Source organism: Notolabrus celidotus, chromosome 6 (genome assembly GCF_009762535.1).
Source record: "Notolabrus celidotus isolate fNotCel1 chromosome 6, fNotCel1.pri, whole genome shotgun sequence".
NCBI classification, from domain to species: Eukaryota; Metazoa; Chordata; class Actinopteri; order Labriformes; family Labridae; genus Notolabrus; species Notolabrus celidotus.
Genome location: NC_048277.1, coordinates 12,329,416 through 12,348,873, shown reverse-complemented (window position 1 = coordinate 12,348,873; position 19,458 = coordinate 12,329,416). Strand labels below are relative to the sequence as shown.

The window sequence follows — 19,458 nt, the reverse complement described above, 5'->3', positions numbered from 1 at the left end:
CAGTAAGAGCCCATGTGAATTAATTGTTTTTGTAAACACACAGAGTAATGTGTGTCTTCAAGCAGATTGCCCTGAAAAGATGTTTAAGAGGTCAGAGGTCAGAGGCTGCAGAATGTGCACCTGCTTTTCCACTGAACTGCTGCTGGCCTACGTTAATGATGACATTTTCATATAAATCTCCATACTAGTGAGTCAAAGGACTTTTGCTCTGTAGTCTCTAAAAACATGGACATCGGAGGTGGTTTTTGTCTTTCAGTCTCACATCTCTCCAAATTTGCTCAGCCTATACTGACAGATTTAGAAAATTAAACTTAAACAATAGTCATTACTGATAATTACATTGGAGGTTGACTTTTTTTTGTGAAACTTTTTGCTTAAAAACAGTTTATTCTCATTACCAGTTCTTCAGTCGAACACAAACATCAACACTGAAACATGTCAGACCAAAGAATGTGCTTGTGAAAGATATTTATTTAAAGCACACTACATGTACGTCTCATTAGCATACAAAGGCATAAATAGATATTGTGTGATAAAGTGGTATTCACAATATTATATTGCAACAATTTTACAGTGCAAAAGTATGCTAAGTGAATGAAATACAAAAAGATTATTTGTGTGATCAGATATTTTCTGTAAAAATACATAACAAAAGCACACAGCACAATGTTTGCAACCCTGCACCACACCATCAACAGGATGCAATTTGACAATTATTTAATTGGAAAAGTGATTCTGAATTTGACGTCAAACTTCTTGCTGTTGTTAGTGCAGGGAAGCCAATTAAGGGGTCCTACTCCTGAAACTTTGACATATGGCATCACATAATGACTCTTATTCAGAGGGTTAGAGAAGAGAGGCTTGGGATTGAAGAAAGTTCTGATTTGGCATTTGGTTAATGTTAAAAATACAAAAAATTACTAATAAGTTCAGAAGATGAATCTTAAAGATAAGCAAAAAGAAAGTATCTTCTCTGATTTGTCTGAAATAGAAAGACAGCAACCTTTTCATATCTGCCACAAAGCAGTTTAAGATAATTAGCATGTTCCTAGTTTCTCTCTGTAATGTCCAATCATTGAGGAATACAATTTTGTTTGCATGTTCAGTACACAGTACACAGTTATCATTCCAGCCAGCTGCTTTTATTTTGTCATATTTTGTGTGTTGATCAGTTCCCTTTGTTTTGCAGTGTTTGTTCTGTCTCTGACTTAAACTGTCTGCTATGCACCTCAGCACTGAGGCAGAGCAGCTCCTCCTCTCACATTCAGGGAATGCCGCATAATCTCACAGAATAACACCATGTGTCACTTTCAGTGTGCTCAGAGCTTGTTAATGATATCTAGTGAATACAGTGGTGTATTTCTTGCGGACAACCACAGTAGCAACTCCCCTCACGTCCTTCAGTCTGTCAGAGTCAAAGTCCACCAGGAGCTTCCTCACTCCGGTCCGCACGGGCGAAAAGGCAAACTTCACAGACACTTTCTGTCCTGGAGATATATCACCTCTGAAAAAGATTTAAAAATAAAGAAAAACACACACAGAGGTAAGTTTTGGTTTTTGTTGAATTCCCTAAAGAACAGCAGCAAATGTAAGGCTCTGTTATTATAAGTCGAGGCCTTTGTTTACTTATTTGTCTTTAGAGTTATATATTTGGGCTTGTACGCCTCTATTTGGAGGATAGGAGACTATCCAGAGTAGGAAACTGAGGGAGAGAAAGTGAGGAGTGACATGCAAGAGAGGGACCCCAGGTTGGAATTTAACCCAGGCTGCCTATGACGACAGCCTCTGTACATGGGGCCCAAGACTCAACCACTTGACCAAACTGGCAGTCCATTTTCAAAATACATTTATATGTATTATATATTTAAGTTGTTGTTTTACAACTAATTCAAAATAGTAAAAAAAAAAAAAAAGCCTCTTACTAACACCTACTTGTGAGTGAAAAAAGAGAAAATTGAATTAAAAAATATTTTCAAAATGATAAAATGTTAAAAATTTAATAAAAAAACAACTGATAAAAAATAAAATGAGAAAAATTGTAATAAAGAAAAAAATCTGTTTTTTCATTAAAAAATTTTAAATTGTGTTTTGAGAAATACAAAAAGAAAATCTTAATTCCTTCAACTTTTCTAACAATGTAACATTATCAATTCAAGGTTTCTATTTCTTTTTGAACCTTTTAATCTCATATCTCTATGATTTAAGTGCTAACTTTGAGTTTCTAGCTGAGAGTCTTTGCTTCTGGGTTTAGAGGTTTATGGTCTTAAACACCTCAGTATTAACAATATATTTGTGGCTAAGATGTATGGATTCAGGCCTAGGATGAATTTTTGAGGATTTATTTCAGATCTCAGTTCTCTGCACATGCCTGGTGTTCAAGTGGCTGACTCACAGAGCTGTGCACAGGTCTGTAAATCTGCTAATCATTCATTTCAGCATTACTTTTTTAACTTTTGTTTGGATTAAGGCTTTTACCAGAACTAGATCGTGGGGACACTTTGTGTAGCAGCAAGAAGGGGGGAGCGTTAGATTCAACAGGTTTTAAAATCAATGTTACTTATTCGTTAATCCACAGAATTAACAGATTCACTTTTATCAAAGCTCACATCTTTGATAACGAATTAATGGTTAATGGAGTAAGATTTTTGATTACTGGTGTCCACCTCTACAGGCTCGATACTTACTTAACCTGGATCTCTGTGTTAGACAGCAGGCCAGCCCCCTCCACAGTGAACACACCACCTTTCAGAGGAACTGGTAGAGGATTGGTGAAGGACAAGTAGGCTGTCACTGGTTCCCAAACAAAAGCCTTCCCTGGTACCTGCATAAAGAAAGTGTTACGGTAGTTTAGTTCTCTAAAAAAATATTTCTTCACTCCTCAATTCTTGGTCAAACTGGATGGAGGCAGGTTTTGAATCCACAACTTGAACACCAAACCTCCTTAGGTTGGCACAAAATAAAGAATTAAGATAAGACTCCCTTGATTCATGAAGCAGTCCAATATGAATGTTGTTACATGAAAGTACCACATGAGAGTGGACGTTTTGAACCAAACACTTCCCCAGAATAACGTGACTTAGACACTTCTTCCTTGGGCCAAAATGCATTCATATTTTAGGGTTCTCTAAACAGTTAAAGAAGTTGGAGGCCAGTCTAAATCGATGTAAGGAGCCTTCAGCATATTAAAAATACAGCAAAGTCATAGAGGGTAGTTTTAAAGCTACAAGTATAATCTTCATATCAAAACATCTGGTAACTGTGCTGATACTTCATCATTTCAGACTTTTTCTTTCAGGACTGTTGAATCTGTTGTTTTCAATGTCAAATAAATGTCTTTGTCAAACTCTTTTAGTCTGTGCTGTGCCATTCTTTTAGCTCCTTATTCAAGTAGGATTGCAAGAGAGAGAGAGATAGAGAGAGATATATCAGTCCTTATAAGGATCTATTCATGGCTACTGTCTGGGTTTGCTCAGTGTGTCCCTACTTGCACGAGGACTTCAGGCATGCTCAGTGGGATGTTTGCCATAGCCATGATGGGCTCGTCCTCCCCAGAAGTTTCCAAGAGTGCCTTCATCCTGATCAGATGATGCTCGGACACACACCTGCCGTAGTCGTCATAATGCAGACGTAGCACTTCCCTGTGGACTGAAAACAAACAAACGTTGCTGAACAGGAGAATGAAGCTCAAACTGCAGGTACACCAGCAAAATAAAAACAAGTGTGCAGATGACATGGTTGTTTTGTGTTTTTAGGTGGATTTGAGATTCTAACCTTTGTGAGGCGGCACTGTCACGTTGGTTGTTTGTCTCTGGCACTCGCCTCGGTGGAGAGAATTGTAAGTTACAGCCATGGCCAGCATGGTCATCTTAGCATGGGCCTCTCGGACTCCTTCATTCTTCACCTGCAGACACCATAGACAAATGACTGGATCAATGCATGGGCCAATAAAGTGATCACTCTGATGATTTTGTACTAAAGCACCACAAAGGTCACAGAGCTTGGAGGTGTCACGAAGAGGGTATCTGACAGCAACCTGCACCTACATCTTTCATGAACTTGATCAACTTTGGGTCAAAGTTTTTTTTTCTCCAATTAAGAAATTCAGCAGCAGTTGTTCATTGTGTCCTTTTTTCCCCTGGTTGTTTCAAGGTCTAACTGAGCGTATGCAGTATTAATGCCATTTTTCTAGCATGCTTCCTATTGAAGAAACAAGACATGATGATATGGTTCCTTGGTGCAGCAGTCCCCACTCTCCCCTTCTCATTTTCTTATTTCCATACATTTTAGCTAAAGTCTTAGCACTGCATACCTCAACAATCACATCAAAGTCCGTCCCAAACACAGGTCTGGCATTCTTGATTGACACCTGCAGTTGTGCTGGTTCTGCACTCTCATTGGTCGGCTGTGTGACCCGACGCCCTGCTTTCTCATACACCTCCCTCTCCTTTTTGGAGCCTGTGAACACAATGTAGGTACATAACAACTAACAGTAAACACATAGGACTTTTAACACACATCACTCAGGTTGAACAGCCAGAGATCAATACAGTGTTACAGAAGGATGTCGGCACTTCTCAACTCACCCTCAGGATATTTGTAGTGTAGTGTGACATCATCTCTGTAGTCGCCAAAAATGCTTTTGGTGCTGATGTTCTTCCCCACACTCCCCTGGTCTGATTTGATCTGTAACAATGATAACAATCATAAATGTAATCTTCTTTTTCAGCTATAAAAATATAAAAGATTAAATTAAAAGAAATTAAAAAGTCATCACCTTCTGCTTTTGACCATTTGGTTTGATGATCCAGTGGACGATGTCAGCATTCACCTCAGCAAATATAAATGGAGCGTCGTATTTTACTTCAAGATTTCCCTCCTTGATGGCCGTCACTGGACATGGACCACAGCAAAACTCACCTGAGGAGCAGAATATATCATTTTTCTTACATTTATTTCCAGCACTTTGTGTATCCTTGGGTGGTTGATGCAATGAAAGGAAATAAGTCCCAGATTTTTTACAGTAGAACTTCAGTTAAAATATCAAGCTAAGATGAAATACCAGCTTTAAATTCCAACATGTCACGACGAAAGGACATCAAAGAAGATAGACAAGAGTCAACAGGCAGGATGTTTTTTAGTTTGATGGATGAGGTGAAAAGTCTCCTTAAAACATCGAGAGACATCAGAAGAAGAGCAAAGTAACTAATTGAGATTATGTTAAAAAATGTACCATCACTCAGTTCTTGAGGGGTGGGGTCCAAAACCTGCCAGCCATCATTTCCTCTTGGGAGGTCCTCTCTCCTCATCCAGGACTCAACCCAACAGTGAAAGTTCCTTAAACCACCAGGTACCCAGAGGAGAAAGATCATTAACAAATTAAATCACTAAATCATCATTATTGAGAACTGGTGTCTGTGTGTGTGTTCCTACCAGCTGCTGTCCCCCTTGCCTTCTCTGTCAAAACTCTCCAGTCTTTCATTCAGCAGGAAGTCCACAGAGAGATTTCCATCCACATCATGAGCTGAATCAAAGTTTGTGATGAGGCGTGTTGGGATTCCTAAACAGCGCAGCACTGTGAAGAAAAACACACATCATATAAATGGAATGACTCTTTCCCTTTTCTCCTTCCTGCGTTCTCTCTTTTAAGGTTTAGAGAGAGTTACAGCTTTTTGCAGGTCAGTTGTGTTGCTGAGCTTGGAAGCTGTTTTTGAAAATGTATCTTTAGTGCTTTGAGAAATCCGACAGAGCAGCATAATAACATCTGTGAGTGCCTCACCTGTGCAAGCAACCCCAGCAAACACCCAGCACTGTCCATATTGCACAGCCTTCGCTCCAGCTCTGCTCCACTGTCTGAGGATCGGCACACTGCCCGTCCACCGATAGGGCGCTACTCCTCCAGAGTACGGCTCATGCCAGCGACCCATCAACACGCCCTTGTCACCGTTAGAGTTCACCTGCACAGGTGGAGAAATCATACAGAGAAATCTGTAAATCACTGCATGAAGTAACCTTTGAGCATGTGAAGGTTGACTTCTATTTATTGTTCAGTTATTTGTTAAGAGAGCAGCTACAACAACGGGACCAATTTATTAAAAAAGTTATTACATTTACTCACATCAGTGTAATGAGTATTTTTTTTGAGAACTTGTACTTATTTGAATTGTTTTAAAGATTATAAATTATACTTTACTGAGACATTTTACTTTAGACTGCTTTTAAACAAGTGGGCCCAAGTATTAACCACACTGAATGCAAAGCCTTCATGAGCAGCATGTTTACTGTAACACTCAGGATCATATCTGTTCCTGTAATCTAATACACGTGTGCCGGTGTTTACATGTCAGTGTTATTTCAGTAGCGAGAAGAAGAGATCGTCACCATCGCAGTGATCATCCTGCTGACATAGACAGGGTCTGATCTCTGTTTAATGTCATCCAGTGAGTTTTTCAGGGCATCCTTAGAGTTGTCCAAGACTTCAAGGCAGATGTCCATCACATTGTCTTCAAACTGAGAATGAAAAGAAAGACAAGTGATTAACCTTAACCTTCTTTATAAACATTCCTAATCACAATTGTTTCCATTCTGGTTGGTCTGTGTGTAAGTGATAATCTGCTACACCAACTCCTGAATGTCTTTCTCTATCCTCCCAGTGGGCTGTGAAGAGACAGGCCCTTGTTTGTGTGGTTTAGTTACATTCTGACACCTCCGTCCAGAAGCGTCCCCCAATCCAACAAACAAGAATATCAGATCCAACTCAAGCTCTGAGTCTCTGCTGTCACACTGCTGTGACAATTCACACATGCCACCTACTGACCTGACAGACACAGACATGCATAGCTCATAGACACAACGTGCGTGCGTGCGTGCGTGCATGCGTGCGTGCGTGCGTGCGTGCGCGCCTGCGCGCCTGCGTGCGTGCGTGCAAAGATACCTGTCCATAGTTCCAAGGAATACTGTTAATGGAGTTCCAGGTCCCCATGAATATGACCCCATCCTCATTCATGACATATTCCTGGAGCTGACTCTCATCAGGGAGGTACACCACATCATCTGGTACAGACACAACCACATAAATGAAGGTTTGAAATGAATTTTCATGTTTTGCTTTCTGAGATTAACAGTGCTCTATTCTCTGTCAGGGTAATACTATATAGCTGATGGCCTTTATAAGGTTTGGTTATGGGCGCACCAAGCAGGTAAGGCTATAGGGCAGTGATGAGAAATTATGAGAATGAATTGCTTGTAAATAAACTGGCTCATGTAACGACATAAAGCCATAGTTAACTGTGAGACAAACACATTCAGCCTGCCTTGCTTCATGTTTATACTCTGTGGCTAAACTGAAAAATATATCTGATTGTGGTACTGAGTCATAACTAGTATTAAAATGTCAGCCTCTTCATGATGAAGTTTGCAAGCTGCATGATGCAGACACCTTGACCTCTTAGAAAGAGCAGATTGAAATGTGTGAGCACTTTGCTTACCTTTGCACCATGGGTTGAAGAGCAGGTGAAACTGAGTTTTTTCAGTCTTATCCACAATGCGCCCATCCAACGACATCACTAACACAGCCAGATGGTACTGACCGATGATAGCGTCAGCAGGACTATGAAGGGTCAGGAGCATTTCATCCTGTGCTCCCTGATGACTAAACCACCACTTGTCTCTGGCACCATGGCCACTTTGAACCTTGATCACCACCTCATCTCTCTTACCTGAAGAAAAATACAAAGTATTTTACAATTCATATATTTTACACTTTTATATGCCATCAACTAATCTTGTTTTTGTTCCCTAGACAATATTACACAATCAGCAGAGCAAGAAGAGCAGATTTATTTCCCTCAAATACCTTCTCAAGCTAGAAGGACATTTGGACCAGTACCAGAAAGAGGTTATCCCAAAGTAGGCTACTAACCATATTTACATGTGGTGGCTATTTTTCTGTGAGGTCATACTCAAGGTGTGAAATATAAAACTGTTGTATTCCAAGTACTCAGTATTGTAAATAACTGACAATTCTTCACAGTTCAATGTTTTCAGACTAATCAGCATTAAAAAAAATGAATAGAGAAATTAGGGATGAAAATCTGTAAACTTTAAGCTTAAACTACACTTTCGTTAAGTGGCTAATGTTAGCATCCAGGCCTTTACTGGATAACAGCAAGTGGCTGACTGCATAACATGACTGTTAACAGTTTTATGAAATACATTCGGAGAACTATAAATTACCTACTAAAATTATGTTTGCAGACAACATTATGTGTCTTAGCAAGGAACCGATCTATGTGTATTGGCTAACGTGATGTTAGCTAATATAAGGGGAAGTGGTTGAATGCTTGCATCGACTGTCATTTATTATTTTGCTGATTCATCAAATCTGCTAAACTATCATTGGCTCAGTATCGCTGCAGAATACACTTTTGTCTTACATTGTTCTTTAAAGAAAAAATAACTTCTAAGGTTACCTCAATTTATATGACTAAAAACCTGGAATACAATTTTCACAACATTAACCTTACAGCCCTAACTACATAGGAAAATGGCTGCCGCTTAAACACTAGAAGGGCCAGAATTCCATTTCCACTAGAAAGGCCACGAGAAGTCATTTTGACTGCCAGATTCCAAATTATATTATCTGTTATGATAAACATAAAAGTTTTTGTTGAAACTTGATGTGCTTAGTATTCTTTGTGTGTGGTGTATGGTCCTAAGCTAACGGTACTTAGCTAAGTGTGCTAGCTACCCCTAGTCTTAGCTAACCTTCTTACTCAGTCTAAAATTAAAGTTATTTGCAAATCCATCGCCCCGTGCTCATGATAGTTAAGTCTCATCTTAGAATTTATACTGAATCAATGTGTTTATAATGAATTTATCCTTGCTTTGATGCAGACTATAAGCACAGACATAATTGAGCAGTGTATTGGTACATGATGCTTGTCCTTACAGAAAATAGTTAAGTTATTTGAGAACACATTATGCAAATAGTTTTTCCATAAATTATGACCCTTTTTTATAATGACTTCCATGTCAGGCTGGACTCACCAAGGTGCAGAACGACCTCTAGGTGATGTTTGGGGGGCAGAGAGTCAGAGCACTGCAGGGTAATGGAGAAAGGTTGACCCCTGCGGACGATCAGACGCTCCCGATCAATCTCTCTGGTACGGTGGAACAAGTTGTTTTCATGGCTTCTTAAATCCACATTGGTTATCAAACCTGACAGAATCCAACAGAAACACACTTTAACCTTCAATATGCTAGTTAAATATGAGTTAAATATTGTTGAAGTGATGGGGAAACTTTGCTACGATGAAGGAGTTTAGTCAAGGGTGTTATCTTGCAGTTTGGTGATAAGTCTGAACTTGATGATCAAGTTTTTTCAGTTCGTATAATAACAATAGACTTAGCCATGTCACTTTTTTCTTTTCAAGAGTTAAATAAAAAAAAACAACATCTCTGGGTTGGGACATTTGAGCTATAGAGCTATGAGACACTTAGTTTAGCATAAATTACAAAAAGAAAGGATGAGGAATCATTAAGTTTGGCTAAGTCAAATAATAAAGTTGTTCATTACAGAGCCCTTTTCTAAACTCTTTCGTCAATGTGCTTTACAGGAATAAATGAAAGCAAAACAAAAAGGCAAATAAAACTCCGAGTCAATTAAAATCTTAAAATGATGGAGTCAGCAACAGGACAGTCTAAATAAGCTCAATCAAAGACTGGGTAAGAGGACCAAGAGGTCAGATATGTAGCATGGAGAGAGGCCATTATTTGTCTTCAGGAGTAGGATCCTAAAATTGATTCTAAAACATACTGGGAGATAGTATGAGGAGGCTAGAACAGTAATGTGGTCACCTTTATTGGGTATGATTACAAGTTTGGCGGCTTTGTTCTTTATAATCTGGAGACAATTGGTCTTTGTACCTTTCAATAATTGTTGGCAATGGTAACAGCTCTAATGCCAAAAAACCTGAGTCTGTCCTCAATAAAAATCTTTGAAAGATGAATATGGCCTGGTTCATCTGGGAAATACGGTTTGTACATGTCTTTTTTTTCAGACTTTAATATGTAGTTTCATTCTTCAATTTATTCTTTCAATCAATCGTCAATAATTCCATTTATATAAATCAGCTGTTACGTCTGCAAAATTGATGAAGTCTCTTTCAAGTGTTGCTAGACAGAGAAGCAACAAGACATCCAGCGATGATCATCACTGTAACCTAATGTTCATATTTTATTGACACAAACATTAGTCAGTTTGCTTAAGAGATATATCCATCCGAGGCAGCAGGCATTGTCAGTGTGCTGTTTGTGTTTAAAAAAAAACTGTAGTTGAAAAAAGGGAAAAGCAAATGTGGCTCACTTTATTTACTGCTGCACCACAATAGTACAGTTTATTTAGGCTTTCCAAAAAACAACAACAATCTAACACCAGGTTTATAAACGAAGCTGCCTGTTGGTAGTCTGATCCCTGTCCTACTTAGGCTAGCATTTGCTGCAGGAATTAGGATGGGCCATATCACACCCAAGTGAAGAGTCCAGATCAGCACATATCTCACATATCACCATCTGCCATAAGAACTGTAATACAGGGTAAAAGAAAGGGAGCAGGGGAAGTTGCCAAAAAAGAGAGACAGAGTTCAACCACTTACCCCTATGATTGGCCATTGCAGATTCTGATTCTTTAGAAGTCTGTTAAAATGTTGCTGTGTGTGTCCTCAGGTGCCTCTACACGCCGTCCTTCTAGCTTGGTATCCATCTCAGTCTGGTATTTATACAGCACAAGACTGACTGACCCTCCCATTCCTCTTACACACACTCACCCCAAGACACTCGCTCACTTACTGACTCCACCTCACCTCCCTAAGTAACCCCTGACATCACTTACCAAAATCCTGCAACCCTCTGTGGGAGTGCATGTGTGTGTGTGTTTGTAGTGTGTGACTGATAGTTTAAACTGAGTTTTTCATCTCCTCTGAGGCACACTGGGGTCTTTGTTTCCTTATATGTTGACGGGTGGATGCTGTTGTGCTTGGCAGTGAGTGTGTTAAGGGCTGGGACACTAAAGGCTGTGAAATCAGTGGAGGAGTTGATATCCAGTCTTCAAGTAATGAAGTAATAATGTGTTAAAGTCACTGCTCAAGAGAAATATGAACATTTGGCAAAATTCCAACTGCGTTACTACTTTATTTCTCAAGAATTTTATAACAGATGGAAGCCTGTTTTTCATCTCAATTAGGCAGAAATAGATAAATCATATCCCAAAGGAAGTGGCATAGGCTGTAGTTGTTTAAGAATGCATCATTTAACTACTAATTTCTCAATCAATGGTATCTTTCATACAGCTTTTTATTTATTTGTTTCAATAACTGAACACATATAATCTAGTAGTATCCTATGCTTTTCTCCTGATGCAACCGAAACTTTGTCTGTCAGTAAAAATGGGCAAGATTTATGACCACTGAAAAGTAAATTTTGGAAGGACTTGGTATTGAAAAATCTTCTTTTGAGCCCTTACAGAGTCATGTTCAGAATATTTATTTGTTGCCACTCTTGCCTTTTTTAAGTGAAGCCATAACAAAGCTTTGATGTCATTCCTTCATTTCACCTCTGAAGCAGGCACAGAGGTGGAACCCCCTTGCCCAGAGGAATGACTTTCCTGTCTTGAACAGGAAACGTAAAAGGGGATTTGATGTGTTACGATCAGAAATCAAAAATTATACCCAATAAAAAAAAAACCAGCTGTATGATAGCAGGGAGCTAAAAACGTAAGTAGTTAAAGTAGATTAGATGAGAGAAATTATATTAATTTGTGTGGGAGCACAACGTTTTTGCTTTCTCTGCATAAGTCAGGTGGGTAACCCCAGTTGGGTCACTCCTGTCAAAAAGTTCTGGACACACCCCTGATGACCTGTAATTACACTCCATACAAAGATTGAATAAAGATTGACCAATTATTTGATACATCAGTCTCACCCTAACATAATGTTTTGTTCCACTGAGTAAACAATACATGCTAACATTACACCAGCTTAACCTCTGCATGTTAGCATTCTAATGAAGCTCATCCAGCCCAATGACCTGCTACCCTTATGTACAGCCTTAGGTGCCAACTAAAATGTATGCATAGTCTTGATAAGGAAATTCCTTCGAGCCAGTCAGTTTTAACAGGAAGTTGACCTTCAGCTTAAAAAAGGATGCTGATCTTTGATTCAGGACCTTGTGTAACGTATTGTGACACTAAGTACAACCCTATGATAACACATTTCCATTGAAATAAGGTGATGGGGATCATGATTCCCTAGAGTATTATAATTGGGCTTGACATGCTCAAACAATTTACAGCTGGGAACATAATTTCCATGAAGCCAAAACACCTCATATTGACTCCTGGTGCAGTCACCCACATTCCCTAATATGCGTTTTATCTGGTAATGTTCAGCTCTGATCAGATATTTTTTTAAAGTTATTTTATTCAACACATTTTAAACTTCAAATGACCATCTGGTCCACATTGCTCTTCACATTGTACCTTTTGCAGGTTTTACTTCAGCATCGTCCACCAAAGCTAACCCACAGCTACACACTTATTGTTGAACGTGGGGTCCCCAGACTGATGTTATGTTGTTCCAGAAATATCATGCAGGATGAATTCTGCATTCAGAGCAAATTTTCACAGTTTTCACAATTTTTCTAAAGTTATATTTTTGGTCATTTTTACCTTTAATAGGCAGAACAGCTGAAGAGAGACAGGCAATGTGGGGAGTAGAGAGAGGGGGAGGACATGCAGCAAATGGTCAAGGCTGGACTCAAACCTACGACCTCTGCAACAATGGCTATAGCCTCTGTATATGGGGCACGCGCTTAGACTGCTAGGCCAACAGCGCCCCCAAAAGATTTTTTTTTAACTCAGCCCCCCTCTGCTGCATTTCTCTGGCCATAGACTGGCTAGGGTTAAATACAAATAAGCATCCAGCCGGTACAAACACTGAAAAAAATCAAACCTCAGTTGTAAAAATCAGGGAATTGTCTCTGAAATGTCATAGGCCTTTATCAATGAGACATTAGTTATAGAGAAGGACTAACTTTTGTCTCATGATGTCTTGGTTTGTATACTGATCCTTACATTTAAGCCCCCCTTAGTCCATAACATGTAGATCTCCTCTGTGCAGGCAGGTATTTCAACTGTGTGAGCAAAGCTGTTAGTGTGGCTCAGGCTTGTTTCATCCCTCAGCAAACGCACATAGCTGGAGAAAGTAGCTGTATTGTCTGTCTCAGAGCAGCAATGAGGACAAATATAAGGTCTGTGACCAATTGATAGAAATAAACACACTACAGATCAATAAACAAATGACAAAGACAAGGAACAATGAAACACATGCCACACACAAACAGACGGTTAATAGGATTATCACTCCTGTGTTATAATGATGACACACACTGACACATTGGGAGTTTTATTTACTCACACTTACCCTGCTACCGCTTCTATACAGTATATGTGACCCTGCTGGTGAGTCAGCTGAAGACACCTGTCCACATGACTTTATTACTTTCATGGTTGTTTGTCATTTATTTTTTTATTTCAAGCTCCTAAATTCCTCACAAAGCATTTTCCACATCCATATCAGTAAACAAGCCAATCCTAAGATTCCTAGATGAAGTCATTTGAATTCTTTCTCGGGCAGGAGTAACTGTACTAAAATCTATGTGGTACAACCTTTTAATAGTAGATAGAGTTTGCAGTGTTTACTGTCATCCTCAAACTTCTTCTTTATTTTTTTTTGAGGATGGTCAGGCAGAGTGCATCCGCCTGACCAAGGGGACACAGAGCGTTTATCAGTGTGATACTGAGCCGAGGAATGTTGGGACAGTCATGTTTCGGGAAAAAGAGGCCTTTGACTGACCTCAGCCTCCTGATCACACCAAAGTGTTAGCAGATTGACACATTGACAACTCTCTATGTGTGTCTGTGTGGGTGTGTCAGAGACTCAGAAATATACAGAAATTTAATCCATACGGCACATGAGGTTACGTTTCATTGTAAGCACTCGTGTTAGCTTCCTCACATCAGTATAGAGACTTCTCTTACAAGTTCTTGGACTCAGTGTTAGACAGAGTACAGAATTATTTTGCTGACCTAAGTTTTGTTCAATGACCCTTATCCTCTTCCCTACCTAACCTTCGGGCCTGAAGTGTAAAAGTTATTTCAGCCAGCGATCTCTAGTGGGATCCTTTCCCTGTTTAAAGTCTAACAGGCAGTAGAAATACTCCAGGCAGAATGCTCAGAGGCATATGTACAAGTGAGAGAAAAAAAACCTTTTCTAGGAACCAATTATTGTTCATGAGCTTATTCAACACTCAGAGTCTAATTTGCTAAAATAGTTTCAAATGAAGGTTAAGCCTTGCCTTTTGTCTCCAGGTACTTCTTCTTGGAATCTTCCAATTTGTTGTCATTTATGCTGATTTCTGTAGAGTAAAGCCTTCATACTCTTCTGTTGGGTTTTGCTAGTGATTCTTGTGTAAATGCCTCAACTCACTGAAACATCTGCAACTCACTCACATCTTTCATTTAAAAATTGACTCAACACCTACCTCTTCAAAAAAGATTACATCACGTGACCTCTTCTCCCTCCCCATCTCTGATCTGCCCTTCTGTGTCTTATACCTTAATCTGTTTTGTATATCATTTAAAGTGTCTCTATGTGCCGAGATAAGCACTATGTCTTATCATTTATTATTATAGAGGGTGTTGGCCCCCACCAACCATCCCTTCTGCATGTATGAGTGTCAGTGACTTTTTGTGTGCTGAAGTTCATGGCACCATCCAGGACTTACTGGTGTGTACGTGTGTAAGTTGTCTTAAGTTGAAACAAAGTTCATTACGTATTAGATGTCCTCAATTGATCCAAAGATAGTGATAAAGTCAACTACAGATAACGAGTTGTTCTCTGCAGCCTTCTTTGGATTACCTCAAAACTGAGTGGCCTTTGAGGTGCTGTTGCCCTGTCTACAACACCACGGGCAACTTCGCAGAGCTTGCCTTTTTAGGTCTTTTCATTTCACTATTTTTTGTGTAGTAGTTCAAATGCACAGCTCATGCACTTGTGAGGAAAGTGTTTCATTTTCATCTCATATTGGAAGCCTTCAGTAGGATTTGAACCCAGAACCATCAGATTGAAAGGTAGCAGGCCTATCCCCAACACCACAGGGCTGCTTGGATGAGTTTTCTTTTTAGGTATTTTCATTCCGTGATTTGGATATGTGAGGGAAGTTTTTCCCCGCTGGAATTTGAACCAAGGACCCTTGAGTTGAAAGGCAGAAGGCCTGTCCACTTTGCCTCTGCTTGTCTCCCTAGGTTTTTTCATTAAATCTTAATGGTACTTCAAAAGCAGGTAGGTCTCTGTCCAGGATTTGAACCCATAACTATATCACACCTTACACCACACAGTACCAACCACCTCACCACAGGCCTGCCTGGCAGTGCTTATCTACAGTGGATAGCGAAAGTCTTCACACCCCTGTAAAAATGCCAGGTTTTGTGATGTAAAAAATTAGAACAAGATAAATCATGTCTGAACTTTTTCCACCTTTGATGTGACCTATAACATGAACAATTCCATAGGAAAAAACGAAATATTTTAGGGGGAAGACTACATTTTTTTAAAATAAAACAGTTTGGTTGCATAAGTGTACACACCCTCTTATAACTGTGGGATGTAGCTGTGCTCAGAATTAACCAATCACATTCAAACTCACGACAAATAGTAGTCAGTATACACCTGTCATAATTTAAAGTGACTTTGATTAATCCCAATAAAGATCAGCTGTTCTAGGAGGATTTTCCTGACATTTCCAAAGTTGCATCTTAAGGCAAAAGAAATGGTCTACAGAGAGCTTCCAAAGCAGCAGAGGGATCTCATTGTTGAAAGGTATCAGTCAGGAGAAGGGTGCAAATAATGTTCCAAGGCATTGGATATATCATGGACCACAGTGAAGACAGTCATCATCAAGTAGAGAAAATATGGCACAACAGTGACATTACCCAGAACTGGACATCCCTCCAAAACTGATGAAAAGACAAGAAGAAAACTGTTCAGGGAGGCTTCCAAGAGGCCTACAGCAAAACTAAAGGAGCTGCAGGGATTTCTGACAAGTACTGGCTGTGTACTACATGTGACAACATCTCTCCTATTCTTCATATGTTTCGGCTATGGGTAGGGAGGCAAGACGGAAGCCGTTTCTTATGAAGAAAAATATCCAAGCCTGGCAAAATGTTACAAAAACATACATAAAGTCTCCCAAAAGCATTAAATGTTTTATGGTCTGATGAAACCAAGGTTGAACTTTTTGGCCATAATTCTAAAAGGTATGTTTACCATAAAAACAACACTGCACATCACATAAAGAACACCATACCCACAGAGAAGCATTGTGGGGGCAGCACCATGCTTTGGGGCTGTTTTACTTAAACTGGAATCAGGGCCTTAGTCAAGATGGAGGGAAGTATGAACAGTTACAAATACCAGTCAGTTTTGGCACAAAACCTCCAGGCCTCTGTTAGAAAGCTGCAGATGAAGAGGAATTTCCCCTTTCAACACGACAACGAACCAAAGCATACATCCAAATCAACAAAAGCATGGCTTCATCAAAAGAACATTAAAGTTTTGGAATGGCCCAGCCAGAGTCCAGACCTGAATCCAGCTGAATATCTGTGGGGTGGTCTGAAGAGGGCTGTGCATAGGAGATGCCCTCACTATCTGATGGATTTGGAGCTTTTTTGTGAAGAAGAATGTGCAAACACTACCACGTCAGGATTTGCCAAGACCCCGTTACAGTAGTCTAGTCTGTTAAAGATAAATGCATGGACGAGTTTTTCTGCATCCTGCTGAGACATAAGTCCTTTAATCCTTGATATATTCTTAAGGTGATAGTAGGCCGACTTTGTAATTGTCTTAATTTGGCTGCTGAAATTAAGGTCTGAGTCTATGATTACACCAAGGTTTCTGGCTTGGTTTGAACATTTCATCTTTGCAGATTAGAGCTAAGCAGTAACCTTTAACCCTTTCTTCCTTGGCTCCAAAAACAATCATTTCAGTTTTTTCTTTGATTAAAGATGGGGTTGGTAATCAGATTTAGATACACTTTTTGTTATACTGGTTAAAATGATCTTTATGTCCTGATGGCAATCAATACATAATGTGTTCTTAAAAAAGAGCGAAGAAAAGCTGCTATCTACAGCCAGAGTAAACCTGGGAAAACACCAACCAATCAGCCTTTTTTGGGTGCCAAAATTTTAAACCATTCAAATCCCGTCCTGCTGTTCTGCCCGCCTCCTGCGCGTACATTTCCCCGGCGTGCACTCTGTGTCCCCTTCTCCTGCCGCTGCTTCCCCTGACTCTATTGACTGCCCCTCTCGCTCGACCTCAGGCCTGTCCCCTCTGACCTGATGAGGTGCTTTGCTCAGGGCGTCGTTTTGGAGGAGCTCTGAGGGAGGAGGGGAGGGGTTAGACGGAGCCCTGAGGAAATGCTACATTCAAATTCATGCTAGTTTTCCGAGACTGCCAACCCCAGCTTTAACTGAAGAAAGTTCTGGCTCGTCCAGTCATTGATTTGTTCAATGCATTACTCAGTGTTTGTATGGGACTATAATCCCCTGGTGATATGGTGATGTAAATGTGTGTGTCATCTGCATAGCTATGGTATTTTATTTTGTTGTTTCTTATTATCTGACCTAAGGGGAGCATGTAGATGTTGAATAGCAGAGGCCCCAGAATGGATCCCTGAGGTACTCCACATACGATTTTCATCCGCTCAGATGTGTATTTACCTATAGACACAAAATAGTCCCGGTCATTTAAATAGGACTTAAGCCAATTTAGTAATGCACCAGAGAGTCCCACCCAGTTTTCAAGTCTGTCCAGTAGTATCTTGTAGTCAACTGTGTCAAAAGCAGCACTAAAATCAAGTGATATCAAAACTGACACTTTGCCATTGTCTGTGTTTAAATAAATATCATTGAGGATCTTGACTAGGGCTGTCTCTGTGCTGTGCTGTGCTGTGATCGGAATCCTGATTGGAAGACATCAAAACAGTCATTTATCACTTAGTTGAACCTGTGGTTGCCCTATAATTTTGCTGGCTGTGTTAACCACTCTTGTCAATTTACCTTTACATTTGACATCAAAGTGCCCAATCCATGCAATCATATTAATAAATAAAATACATTCTACAAGATTCTTATACACCATTTCAAGAATCTTTTGACTGGCACCAAAGTCATTTAGCTTCCTGAACAGGTGTAGCCTCTGCATCGCTGTTTTAAAAACATAATCTGTGTTGTCTGTGAATTTCAGGTGGCTGTCAATGTAGGTGCCTAAATATTTAAAACTGACCTTTTCCACAGGTTTTCCCATGATTGTATGGGGTTGGCATGAATCAAGAATATAATGTTTACATGATATGATAATTTCTTTAGTTTTGTCAAGTTATGCAAAACTCGCAATCTTAATATCTTCTTAACGGCTGAGTTATTAAAAAAATTCAACCCCCATACAGTGTGCGCTGATAGATGAGCTATTCAGACCTAACAATTTTTTGTACCAGGCTGTAACCATGTTTATTTTTGCTGTAAAGTTCAGTTTTTTTAATTGGTGTGTATGCGGTTTCCAGTACTTCCGGAGCCAGCTTCAAGCAGACACTTGAGGAACTGCAGTTTTTAGCACTTACGCATTGGAGGTTGCTGCTTGGTTTAAACTTGTCACTAACCCAGAACTTCAGCAAAGCAGTTGACAGAGCCCCACTTTTCTTCATCAAATCCATCTACAGAAGATTGCCCTTTTATGGATTTGTATTTTGTAGGTTTTCACCTAACAGTACAAACACAAGACCTACCCAAGCGGCAAACTCCGGTCTCAAACGATGAAGCCAATGCGGAAGTGATATAAACTGCAATACATCGAAAATCCGCTTGAGGCTGGCTGCAGAAACACCGGAAACCACATAGATATGAATGGGAAAAAGACGATCTTTGCAGCATTAATAAACATGTTTACAGCCTGGTTCAAAAAACGGCTTGGCCCTACAACGCTAATCTCTCTAATGGCACACATTGTACGGGGGGTGAATTTTTTTCTAACGTGACGGTTAAGAAGATATTAAGATTATGAGTTTTGCCCAAATAAGGACATGACTGACGTGACTCCCGGTCGGGAACACAGCCATTGGCTAAGAGACTCACACTACGTCACACTCTGCCTAGTTGAGTTCCGCATTACCAATATGGCTGCTGCCGTCGATTTGCTTCAAAACAGCTCTCAGGAACAGATGGGTCACGGATACTACGTCCATATTTTATACAGTCCATGGACCTACCTAGGTGTGCATTTAATTGCATTGCTTAATCTGAATCTGAAGCCACAGGGCCCCAACTGCATGGACAAATAACTTAACAAAATA

At 39.8% G+C, this 19,458-nt stretch overlaps 1 protein-coding gene across 1 annotated transcript; it reads right to left on the bottom strand.

Annotated features, from left to right (window-relative positions):
- Window positions 1-451: 451 nt before the first annotated feature.
- Window positions 452-10,757, bottom strand: tgm2l (transglutaminase 2, like). Its single transcript, XM_034684721.1, has 15 exons — window positions 10,653-10,757; window positions 9,046-9,216; window positions 7,485-7,715; window positions 6,932-7,050; window positions 6,379-6,507; window positions 5,777-5,954; window positions 5,431-5,572; window positions 5,231-5,334; window positions 4,775-4,917; window positions 4,584-4,683; window positions 4,310-4,455; window positions 3,772-3,901; window positions 3,485-3,645; window positions 2,685-2,821; window positions 452-1,504 (listed from the first exon to the last, which is right to left on the bottom strand). Exons 1-15 carry the CDS (start codon window positions 10,666-10,668, stop codon window positions 1,330-1,332), a joined length of 2,082 nt encoding a protein of 693 aa, XP_034540612.1. The 5' UTR covers window positions 10,669-10,757; the 3' UTR covers window positions 452-1,329.
- Between the last annotated feature and the right edge of the window lie 8,701 nt (window positions 10,758-19,458).